Genomic DNA, 13,647 nt, shown 5'->3' with positions numbered 1-13,647 from the left:
GAATTTCATGCTTTTTGTCACTTGTAGATAAATATTTACGTTGCTGAACAATCGATTAACAAATTTGTTGTCTAAAATGTAAATGATTTAAATACCTACAATACTTACACCAGTGATCATTATTAAACTTTTTAAAATTATATAATAATTAATGTGAACTGTTAAAATAATATTAATTTATTAATATTATTTTTACTTACACTCATTATTTGTAGATGGTATGACAGCAAAATCTGATGACTAATTAATAGTTTAAGGTGCTGATAGTTATTCCAAGTTTTCAAGGATGGGATAAATGGTTGAAGAAGTCTTCAGTTGGGCCACTCCAATTACTAAATGCACATTATCAATAAACTTTCCAGTAATGAATTTCTTTTGTATGAAATATGTTCCATAAACTCTTCCAAAATTATTTTCTGACCGTTTTCAGTTGATAATACGAAGATTATTTTTTTCTGATTCCTGTTATTTACTCTCATTCTTAACAGATGGTGTGTCAGCAAAATCTGCTGGCCAATTAATAATTTAAGTTGCTGATAGTTATTCAAAGTCTTCAAGGATTGTAAAAATGATTGAAGAAGTCTTCAGCTGGACCACTTCAATTACAAAATGCACATTATCAATAAACCTTCCAGTAATAGATTTCTTTTGTATGAAATATGTTCCATAAACTCTTCCAAAATTATTTTCAGACAGTTTTCAGTTGATAATTCGAAGATTATCTTTTCCTGATTCCTGTTATTTACTCTCATTCTTTACAGATGGTGTGTCAGCAAAATCTGCTGACCAATTATTAATTTAAGGTACTGATAGTTATTCCAAGTCTTCAAGGATGGGAAAAATGGTTGAAAAAGTCTTCAGCTGGGCCACTTCAATTACTAAATGCACATTATCAATAAACTTTCCGGTAAAGGATTTCTTTTGTATGAAATATGTTCCATAAACTCTTCCAAAATTATTTTCTAACCATTTTCAGTAGATAATTCGAAAATTATTTTTTTCTGATTCCTGTTATTTATTCTCATTCTTTACAGATAATGTGTCAGCAAAATCTACTAGCTAATTAATAATTTAAGATGCTGATAGTTATTCCAAGTCTTCAAGAATGGCAAAAATGGTTGAAGAAGTCTTCAGCTGGGCCACTCCAATTACTAAATGTACATTATCAAAATACTTTCCATTAAAGGATTTCTTTTGTATGAAATATGTTCCATAAACTCTTCCAAAATTATTTTCTGACCGTTTTCAGTTGATAATTCGAAGATTATTTTTTTCTGATTCCTGTTATTTACTCTCATTCTTTACAGATGGTGTGTCAGCAAAATCTGCTGGCCAATTAATAATTTAAGTTGCTGATAGTTATTCAAAGTCTTCAAGGATTGTAAAAATGATTGAAGAAGTCTTCAGCTGGACCACTTCAATTACAAAATGCACATTATCAATAAACCTTCCAGTAATGGATTTCTTTTGTATGATATATGTTCCATAAACTCTTCCAAATTTACTTTCTGACCGTTTTCAGTAGATAATTCGAAAATTATTTTTTTCTGATTCCTGTTATTTACTCTCATTCCTTGCAGTTAATGTGTCAGCAAAACCTGCTGGCCAATTAATAATTTAAGGTGCTGATAATTATTCCAAGTCTTCAAGGATGGGAAAAATGGTTGAAGAAGTCTTCAGCTGGGCCACTCCAATTACTAAATGCACATTATCAATAAACTTCTCAGTAAGAGATTTTTTTGTATGAAATATGTTCCATAAACTCTTCCAAAATTATTTTCTGACCGTTTTCAGTAGATAATTCGAAGATTATTTTTTTCTGATACCTGTTATTTACTCTCATTCTTTGCAGATAATGTGTGAGCAAAATCTGCTGTCCAATTAATAATTTAAGGTGCTGATAGTTATTCCAAATCTTCAAGGATGGGAAAAATGGTTGAAAATGTCTTCAGCTGGGCCACTTCAATTACTAAATGCACATTATCAATAAACTTTCCAGTAATGGATTTCTTTTGTATGAAATATGTTCCATAAATTCCTTTAAAATTATTTTGTGACCGTTTTCGGTTGATAAATCGAAGATTAATTTTTTTTTTGTGATTCCTGTTATTTCCTTTCATTACTCTCATTATTTGCAGATGGTGTGTCAGCAAAAACTGATGGCTAATTAATAATTTAAGGTGCTGGTAGTTAATAAACTTTCCAATAAGGGAGTTATTTTGTTTGAAATAGGGTCCATAAACTCTTCCAAAATTAATTTCTGAATGTTTTTTAGTTGATAATTGGAAGATTAGCTATTTCTAGTTGTTATTATTTTCAGATGGCATGACAGCAAAATCTGCTAAACCACTCCAATTACTAAATGCACATTATCAATAAGCATCCCAGAAAGGGAATTAATTTCGTCCGAATCATTTGAATCAGATAAGCGCCGCCGAAAGTCGCTCTGATGGATGAACTTTTAAAGTTCATGACGGTACACCGATCAAACAAAACAATCATCAAGCTCCCCCCGCAAATGAGCTTCTCGTCGGGTGAGTTATGCAGAAATTTTTCAATTTTAAAAAGACGACATGTGGACAATGATACGTATTAATCAATATGTGCGCAAGGGAGATCGTACTTTGATAAGTCGGTCGTCGGGAGATGCAAGGGTGATCCGGGAACAGATTACACAGTTTGCTGTTTGGATTTACAACCCATATCGCCCGATTCTTATGGATTTGTCAGCTTTATGTGTTTGTTTATGGCATTATTCTTGCACAAATGACGTGTTCATCGAGAAAACTCCGACGTCCGCACGTCAGAACGTCAGAGTCGGGACGGCGAATCTTTGCAAATGTGTCGCCGGTGATTAATGCACCGTAATTAAATGTGCAGACGTGGAAAAAAAAATCGCGGTCTCGTTCACCTTCGATGGCAACAGACCCGCAGTACGCGAGTGGGACTGGCTGCATTCCTAATCAATAATTTGCAAAATTGCATGCAGATATGTACAGTTTCGATTTAAATTGTGATCTGCTGCGGCCACGGCATGAATATGTAACTGGATACGTCATTAGATGCGTCTTGCAATTATGTCGTCCCACATACGAAGGATAAATGCACGGACGCAACATATGTCGTACACGTATTATGGTCCGATCGTTGATTGAACAATAAACAATCCGATTTAGCCTTTGGTGTTAAAGAACATGGTGAATTTGAATGCGATCAATAAAATCATTCCGTTTCATTTTGGTATTTTCCCATTAGGCTGCGAATTTATCATTCGTTCGAACGATAATATTTTGTACGTAAAAGTGAACGTTACAGTTAACTAGTTATATCGATAATACAGGGACATACATCATAGCTGTCGGATCGTGTTCATTTATTATGTCCAGAGGGACCGAAAACATTTTATTAATCAGGCGTTGATTAACCTTCGGTGACTAGCAAACATTTGTACTTTAAATGATATATTGATATTTCAGTCGTTTTACGATTAATCATATCCTGATATGCACGCTTTATCTCGATTTTGTAAACCGGTAATAAACGCAATTAAAGCCCGACCAACATAGTTTTCCACTCTTCATAATAATTCGCCGGCTCCCAACATAAAACAAAATGATCACAAACTACAAATGGAGTTATTATGCATGTTTTCATACTTCCAACCACTCTAAATGTTGTTTCTTTAATAAAAAACTAATATTACAGAATAATACTTTTATATCTTCCTCGTTGATCACTTACTAAATTTTTTACTGAATGTCAACTGAAATAAAAGTTAACCTGGATAAGAAGAAACACAATAAAATAATTCTACCTTTAATTATTAATTGATTTTGTAGATTTTGTTGTGATACCATCATCAAATAATGGGAGTAAATAACAGGAAACAGATAAAATTAATCAGAAAATAATTTTGGAAGAGTTTATGAAACGTATTTCATACAAAAGAAATCCCTAGCTGGAAAGTTTATTAATAATGTGCATTTAGTAATTGGTGTGGCCCAGCTGAAGACTTCTCCAACCATTTTTCACATCCTTGAAGACATGGAACAACTAACAGCACCTTAAATTATTAATTGGCCATCAGTTTTTGCTGACACACCATCTGCAAATAATGATAGTACATAACAGGAATCAGAAAAAAAAAATCTTCGAATTATTTAATGAAAAAGGTTAAAAAATAATTTTGGAAGAGTTTATGGACCATATTTCATAAAAAAGAAATCCCTTACTGGAAAGTTTATTGATAATGTGCATTTAGTAATTGGTGTGGTCCAACTGAAGACTTCTTCAACCATTTTTCCCATCCTTGAAGACTTGGAACAACAAACAGCACCTTAAATTATTAATTGGCCATCAGTTTTTGCTGACACAGCATCTGCAAATAATGAGAGTACATAACAGGAATCAAAAAAAATAATCTTCGAATTATTTAATGAAAAAGGTCAGAAAATAATTTTGGAAAGTTTATTAATAATGTGCATTTAGTAATTGGAGTGGCTCAGATGAAGACTTCTTCAACCATTTTTCCCATTCTTGAAGACTTGGAATAACAATCAGCACCTTAAGTTATTAATTGGACAGCAGATTTTGCTGACACACCATCTGTAAATAATGAGAGTAAATAACAGGAATCAGAAAAAAATAATCTTCGAATTATCTATTGAAAACGGTCAGAAAATAATTTTGGAAGAGTTTGTGGAACATATTTCATACCAAAAAATCCCTTTCTGAGAAGTTTATTGATAATGTGCATTTAGTAATTGGAGTGGTCCAGCTGAAGACTTCTTCAACCATTTTTCCCATTCTTGAAGACTTGGAATAACAATCAGCACCTTAAGTTATTAATTGGACAGCAGATTTTGCTGACACACCATCTGTAAATAATGAGAGTAAATAACAGGAATCAGAAAAAAATAATCTTCGAATTATCTATTGAAAACGGTCAGAAAATAATTTTGGAAGGGTTTGTGGAACATATTTCATACCAAAAAATCCCTTTCTGAGAAGTTTATTGATAATGTACATTTAGTAATTGGAGTGGCCCAGCTGAAGACTTCTTCAACCATTTTTCCCATTCTTGAAGAGTTGGAATAACTATCAGCACCTTAAGTTATTAATTGGACAGCAGATTTTGCTGACACACCATCTGTAAAGAATGAGAGTAAATAACAGGAATCAGAAAAAAATAATCTTCGAATTATCTATTGAAAATGGTTAGAAAATAATTTTGGAAGAGTTTATGAAACATATTTCATATAAAAGAAATCCATTACTGGAAAGTTTATTGATAATGTGCATTTAATAATTAGAGTGGTCCAGCTGAAGACTTCTTCAATCATTTTTACAATCCTTGAAGACTTTAAATAACTATCAGCAACTCAAATTATTAATTGGCCAGCAGATTTTGAATTATCAACTGAAAACGGTCAGAAAATAATTTTGGAAGAGTTTATGGAACATATGGAAAGTTTATTGATAATGTGCATTTCGTAATTGGAGTGGCCCAGCTGAAGACTTCTTCAGGCACTTTTTTCCATTCTTGAAGATTCTTGAAGATTGCTATCAGCACCGTAAATTATTAATTGATTAACAAGATTTGGCTGTCATACCTTCTGTAAGTAATGAGTCTAAATAACAGGAAACAGAAAAAATTAATCTTCGAATTATCAACTGAAAACGATCAGAAATTTATTTTGGAAGAGTTTATGGAACATATTACACCCAAGATAATGACCAAAAATTGTAGGCTTATTATCTTTTAAAGGTCGTTAAGTACCTGATATGGTAAGTGACCCAAAATAATAATCAATTTAGTAAACACTAAAGCTTGTATGAGGAACATCTCTGACAAAAAATTAGTTGCACATTTACTGCTTGATCTGTTCTTTCTTATTACAGTTTATAAAAGCAGCCAGCATAAAGTTGTTGACTTAACAATCACAAATATCGTGACCATCAAACATAGTTCGTCGGTTTAAAGACCCCCGCACCGAATTTTTTTCAGGGGGGAAAGTCGAAATCCAAAGTTCACGGTATAACACGCATCCGCCATGTCGAATTGTCGCTGTCATGCGAACCAAACGCCGTATGACAGCCGCGATCATTCCCATCACCGGCGGCGAATTGGCCACCATCCTACGTCGCACACGGGGGGAAACGTGACTTTTCCTTCAATCCCCAAGTGTCGTGAATGTCTGCAGAGGTCGGACGCCGCGGCAGCCGGGACACACGGCGACGAAAGGTCACAAGGAACGCGTGTTGCTTTAATTAGTGATCTGGCCGGCGGAGGGGCGCCCACCAAATGATTGATGATGTGCGGCGGGCTTTTTACGCTGGCTGGCGGGAACGGCGTTGCCAACGATGAATCGCCAAACCGCCACCTTCGACGGTAGCGTTTCCTTGTGGGTTTACGACTTTTCAACGATCCACACGTCGATTCCGTTTCGCGTCGACTTCCTGGTGTGAAACTGCATTTGCATTCAGCGGCCGTACAAAGAGGTGTTTGTGTGACTTAGCTTTGTAGATTATTTACAAAAGTGGAACGCCTCTTTTGAAAATCCGTTATGGATTTTCTATCACGTGTGTGGTAAAAGTAGATCTGTAACTGTTGTCTTTCCAAGACCAGTACAATTGCTGGTCCTGGGTAATTAAAACGTTATCAGGAAGACAAACGAAACCTAAATAATTACCACGTAAACGTCAAACTGTATCGTCTGTTAATTAAGCCATCATAACCAAATTCTTTGTCGCCCATCAGTCATGCAATTTATTTCCAAACAAATCACTATTACGTTTTTTCTTGTCAGATAATTATCTACATCAATTTTGTTAATAATAGAAACGCCATTATATAGTTTTAACTATTGGTTTAAAAAGAAATTTAATAATAACTTGTTTACATCGTCTAGACGAACTATTTTTATTTATTTGGCCGGTTGTTTTGGACCACCTGTTCTCCTACATGTCCTTTATTGGATCTAACTCTGACACTGACGATTATGATGTTACAACTTCAAAAACCCAACACCCAATGTCTAATTAACTCCATATTGGGGAAGATATATGGAGCATTAATTACAGCTAATAAGAAGTCCCATCTTCAACAATGTTGTATACATACATACATACAACATAAAAATTCCTTTCAGCACTCTCAACGTAACTAAATATTATATCCTTTTCATAAATTTCTCCAGTTTCTAAATTTCTGTACACAATTTTGGTCACAGACACATGAGTAAATCATCCTCAACTTCCTCATACTCCATAGTTTCAGATACTGGGGAAAAATTAATTTATTCTAAACAAATACAATAATTATTATCGTAATCTTCATCAGATGTGATATTAAAAATACTAAATATATTTAAATTAGAAATTTTTCTTCTTCAACAATATTGGAAGACATAAGAAGTAAAGATTCTTGGACTTCCTCTCAGCACTCTCAACGTAATAAAATATTGTAACTTTTCATAAATTTCTTCAGTTTCTAAATTTCTATTCACATTTTGGTCCCAGACTTAACTGCAGGCTGAACTGAAGGTTTGAAATGTTCTACACACATGAGTAAATCATCACCAATTTCCTCATACTTCATTATTTCAGATATTGGGAAAAAATTAATTTATTCTAAACAAATACAATAATTATTATCGTAATCTTCATAAGATATGATATTAAAAATACTTAGTATATTTAATTTAGTATTTTTTCTTCTTCAACAATGTTGGAAGACATACAATGTAAAGATTCTTGGATTTCCTTTCAGCACTCTTAACGTAACTAAACATTGTAACCTTTTCATAAATTTTTCCAATTTCTATTCACATTTTGGGCACAGACTTAACAATAGGCTGAACTGAAGGTTTGGAATGTTCTACACACATCAGTAAATTATCACCAACTTCCTCATAGTCCATTATTTCAGATACTGGGGAAAAATTAATTTATTCTGAACAAATACAATAATTATTATCGTAATTTTCATAAGATACGATATTAAAAATATTTAGTAAATTTAATTTAGTATTTTTTCTTCTTCAACAATGTTGGAAGACATACAATGTGAAGATTCTTGGACTCCCTTTCAGCACTCTTAACGTAACTAAACATTGTAACCTTTTCATAAATTTTTCCAGTTTCTAAATTTTTATTCACATTTTGCTCACAGACTTAATAAGCTGAAGTGAAGTTTTGAAATATTCTACACACATGAGTAAATTACCACCAACTTCCTCATACTCCATTATTTCAGATATTGGGGAAAAATTAATTTATTCTAAACAAATACATTAATTATTATCGTAATCTTCATCAGATGTGATAGTATATTTAATTTAGTAATTTTTCTTCTTCAACAATGTTGAAAGACATACAAAGTAAAGATTCTTGCACTCCCTTTCAGCACTCTCAACGTAACTAAATATTGTAACCTTTTCATAAATTTCTCCAGTTACTAAATTTCTATTCACATTTTGGTCACAGATTTAACAAGAAGTTGAACTGAAGGTTTGATATGTTCTACACACATGAGTAAATCATCTCCAACCTCCTCATACTTCATTATTTCAGATATTAGGAAAAAATAAATTTATTCTAAACCAATACAATAATCATTATCGCAATCTTCATCAGATCTAATATTAAAAATACTTAGTATATTTAATTTAGTATTTTTTCTTCTTCAACAATGTTGGAAGACATACAAAGTAAAGATTCTTGGACTCTCTTTCAGCACTCTTAACGTATCTAAATGTTGTAACCTTTTCATAAATGTCTCCAGTTTCTAAATTTCTATTCACATTTTGGTCACAGACTTAACAATAAGTTGAACTGAAGGTTTGAAATGTTCTACACACATAAGTAAATCATCTCCAACCTATTAGGTTAGGTTAATTTATAGGAAGATAAATGAAATCTAAATAATTACCATGTAAACGTCAAACTGTATCGTCTGTCAATTAAACTATCATAACCAAATTCTTTATCGCCCGTCATGCAATTTATTTCCCATCACTACTATGTTTTTTCTTGTCACATAAAAACGTCATTATATAGTTTTAACTATTGGTTTAAGAAGAAATTTAATAATAACTTGTTTACATCGTCTAGAGGAACTCGTTTTATTTATCTGCCCTGTTGTTAAACAATTGGTTTAAGATAAAATTTAATAATAACTTCTTTACATCGTCTAGAGGAACTATTTTTATTTATCTGCCCTGTTTTTCTACATGTCCTTTATTTGATCTAGCACTGACACTGTCAAATATGACGTTACAACTTCAAAAACCCAACACCCAAAGCCTAATTAACTCCATATTGAGAAGTTACATGGAGCACTAATTACAGTTAATAAGAAGTCCCATCCAATCCACGTTTCTGGTTTACGAACCGACAACACCATTTGCCAATAATCGCAAAACAATCGGCACGAACCATTTAACCATTAAATTCAGTCAAGCCAAGAATCAGTCGATCGTTTAGGAAACAGTAGCGCTGCATCAGGCGCTAACACCGTCTCGATTTTCTGGCCTTTGAATCCCGACATCATTGTGCCCTATCCACAGGTGACAAACAAATCAAAATTCCGTACATTGATACGATACATCGTAAACAATGGGAGCAATTTTTTTTTTTGTTTTGTTTGCGGAAATAATGGAGCAACGGGGGTTAAATATCGAGAACCAATCTGGCGAGCGCGTGCTTCAAAACGCCGATGAATGTAAATTGCTCCTCCGCTTTTCATTATACGATTTATTTTTGTGTCGGTTTTTGTACTTGGCCGCATTGGCTGGAGGAGAGTTGAACAGATGGTTTTCGGTGCAGTGGCAACCTCTACAACCCATCCAAATGGGAGCCACTTTAAATTGTTTAGAAGGGATTAATTGTATCAAATTAGACCCAAAACTAAAGCCTTGAAGACACTTTATGAACGGTTGACGACCGACAGTTGGGAAGTGACAGTTCACAGCTCCGAATCTAATCACATCACATGTCGTGGATGTTAATCTCCTTCTCCACATGCAAATCTCATTGTTGTAACGGGGCCGTTAATCAAATCAGAGCCCGATGATGGTGTAACTTCTCGCTTAATCGAAGTTGTGGTTATTTTTTGTGTCGTTGACAAAAATAGTAGCAGCAGTTTCGTCCGCTATAATTACTGTTGCAAATTAACATTAGATGATACAGCGGTTATGTGCAAGCCGTAACAACGCAGTTGTTCGGACGTTTTGTTGTGATGGAACGATTAAAACAAAATTGGTTGTGTCGTATCGACTTTTATTAGAAACGTCACCTACTACAACACTACCAAACTACAATAACAAATTGAACATTTACCTAAACTCATTCCAAACAAATGCACTCCTCATCCTCGCTATCATCGTCCGAGGACTCCTCGTGATTCTCAAAATACTCCTCGATTTTGCGCTTCAGCTCCTTGTCCTCCACAAGGTTCTCCTTCTTCAGGTATCCCGAGACGCATCCAATGTAGGGACACTTGACCTTCTTCCCCGGTCTGTTGATGTAGCCGAGTATGGTGTCCTTCTCGTAGACGTGTCCGCAAAGCCTATTTTTGACCGGCGTCTTGATCGGGCATTTGACGAGGGGATCAAGTGGAGGCTTGAACTCGCCGACGCACATCAAAATGCTGTCCTCGATTACCTCGTACTCCATGACCTTGCGCTTCTTCGGTTCGGGGGGGTGCTGTCCCCCATCGTCCGGCGCCTTACGGATTCGACTGCTGGCGGAAGCGTTGTTTCCGTAGATGTCACCGCTTTCTTCGTTACAAATGCCTCTGATGTTTTCTTCATTGTCCTCGTTTTCTTCAGGGCTTTGTTCGTACGATTCGTTTCCTTCAGTAGCTTCGTCGTCGTCATCATCCAGATCGATGTTGTCCAAAATGTATGGATCGTTCATGTTTGCTTCAGTTGCTGATGCTCTCTGATCTCTTGACTCAATTATCAATGATATGTCATATGCATTTGTTTTATGCAGGTTATGCTTGTTTTTAAGGCGCTGTTGCCATATTTTTTTTGTTTAAAAAATAAATGAAAATAAACAACTTCTTAGATACCTAAGCCTACGCGATGACCACAATTGTTATGTTCACTAGATTAAAAATATCCAAAAAAAATATAATTTTTCTCCATTTATTTTTTTGTAAATTCTGTACACATTTTTAGATTCAATGAAGATTTGAAATGTTCTACATACATGAGCAAATCATCTTCAACTCCCTCATACTGCATAGTTTCAGATATTGGGAAAAAATTAATTTATTTTAAACAAATACAACAATTATTATCGTAATCCTCATTAGATGTGATGTTAAAAATAATTAGTATATTTAATTTAGTAATTTTTCTTCTTTAACAATGTTGGAAGACATACAAAGTAAAGATTCTTGGACTCCCTTTCAGCACTCTTAACATAACTAAATATTGTAACATTCTTATAAATTTCTCCGGTTTCTAAATTTCTGTTCACATTTTGGTCACAGATTTAACAAAAGCTGAAATGAAGGTTTGAAATGTTCTACACACATGAGTAAATCATCTCCAACCTTCATACTCTATTATTTCAGATATTAGGGAAAAATTAATTTATTCTAAACAAATACAATAATTATTATAGTAATCTTCATCAGATGTGATATTAAACATACTTTAGTATATTTAATTTAGTAATTTATCATCTTCAACAATCTTGGAAGACATATATTGTAAAGATTCTTGGACTTCCTTTCAGCACTCTTAACGTATCTAAATATTGTAACCATTTCATAAATTTCTCCTTTTTCTAAATTTCTATTCACATTTTTGGTCACAGACTTAACAATAAGCTGAACTGAAGGTTTAAAATGATCTACAAACATGAGTAAATCACCTTCAACTTCCTCATACTCCATTATTTCAAATATTGGGGAAAAATTAATTTATTCTAAACAAATACAATAACTATTATCGTAATCTTCATCGGATATGATATTAAACATACTTAGTATATTTAATTTCGTAATTTTTCTTCTTCAACAATTTTGGATGACATACATTGTAAAGATTCTTGGACTCCCTTTCAGCACTCTCAACGTAACTAAATATTGTAACCTTTTCATAAATTCCTCGGTTTCTAAATTTCTATTCACATATTGGTCACAGACTTAACAATAATCTGAACTGAATTTTCGAAATGTTCTACACACATGAGTAAATCATCTTCAATTTCCTCATACTCCATTATTTCAGATATTGGGGAAAAATTAATTTATTCTAAACAAATACAATAACTATTATCATAATCTTCATCGGATATGATATTAAACATAGTTAGTATATTTAATTTCGTAATTTTTCTTCTTCAACAATTTTGGAAGACATACATTGTAAAGATTCTTGGACTTTTTTTCAGCACTCTCAACGTAACTAAATATTGTATCCTTTTTATAAATTCCTTCAGTTTTCAAATTTCTATTCACATTTTTGGTCACAGACTTAACAATAAGCTGAACTGAAGGTTTAAAATGATCTACAAACATGAGTAAATCACCTTCAACTTTCTCATACTCCATTATTTTAGATATTAATTTATTCTGTACAAATACAACAATTATTATCGTAATCTTCATCAGATGTACATACTTAGTATATTTAATTCAGTATTTTTTCTTGTACAGATTCTTGGACTTCCTTTCAGCACTCTCTAAGTATCTAAATATTGTACCTTTTTCATAAATTTCTCCACTTTCTTACATCAGTTACTAAAAATGGAAGATCTGACAATAAGCGCTTCAAAAGTTTATTAATATCTTTAACATATAAAGCTCTTCTAAATTACAGAACAAAGAAGAATTTTACACCCTTGCCAATTATTTCATTTTAGAAGGATTCATCCATTTTCTTACATCAGTTAGTGAAGATAGATCTGGTAAAAAGCTTTTCAAAATTATATAAACATATAAATAATATAAAGCTTTCTAAAACAAATATAAATGTGAAAACAATAGTTACGAAAGTATTAATTTATAATCTATGAACTTTACGAAGAAGTGCAAAATGAGTGTATATAATGTATGTATATATTTTATTCAATATAAAAATTCTAGTTAAAATAAATGAAAGATTTTTTTGTGGCAAATCATGCTTCGAGTTATCGAAGTTCGACTGCATTTCCTGCTGCTTAATCACAATGGAGTATCTTTGCAGTCGTGGCGTTGCTCCAGTGTCAGGCTTAAAGACACCACACAAAAAATATTTCTTAGTGCCTGCTTATTGGAAGATTAAAACGTACTGTAATGGTTTATTTTGATTCGTGACTGTGTACGACTATCTAATTAGATAAACGCTGCTTTCCCACCTTTGTGAGTTGCCGCTCCGGCTCGTGCACCGTAATGTTACTTTATTACCGACTTTTCTGCCACCTCCCACCCACAATGGGTTACAGCACATCAAATTCTGTGTCATTGCTCGATAATTAATGGTTTTTGTGATTTGCACACTTCAATTAACACTGCGGAATAAAAAAAAAATTAATAACCTGTCCCTAAAATAGTGATGAAATGAATGTGAATAAAAAAAAGCAATGGCAATACATGTTTGTACATGATTCACCAGGGCCTCCTCCGCACGCTGTTGTTTACTTCGTAAA

General features: G+C 33.3%; 1 protein-coding gene across 1 annotated transcript; it reads right to left on the bottom strand.

Annotated features, from left to right (window-relative positions):
• Positions 1-10,264: 10,264 nt before the first annotated feature.
• On the bottom strand, positions 10,265-11,004 carry LOC109607500 (uncharacterized). Its single transcript, XM_020023974.2, has one exon. It carries the CDS (start codon positions 10,918-10,920, stop codon positions 10,348-10,350), a length of 573 nt encoding a protein of 190 aa, XP_019879533.2. The 5' UTR covers positions 10,921-11,004; the 3' UTR covers positions 10,265-10,347.
• Positions 11,005-13,647: the final 2,643 nt, after the last annotated feature.

Source organism: Aethina tumida, chromosome 4 (genome assembly GCF_024364675.1).
Source record: "Aethina tumida isolate Nest 87 chromosome 4, icAetTumi1.1, whole genome shotgun sequence".
Lineage (NCBI taxonomy): Eukaryota > Metazoa > Arthropoda > Insecta > Coleoptera > Nitidulidae > Aethina > Aethina tumida.
Note: the sequence above shows the minus strand (reverse complement) of the source record. Positions and strands in the feature narration are given on the sequence as shown.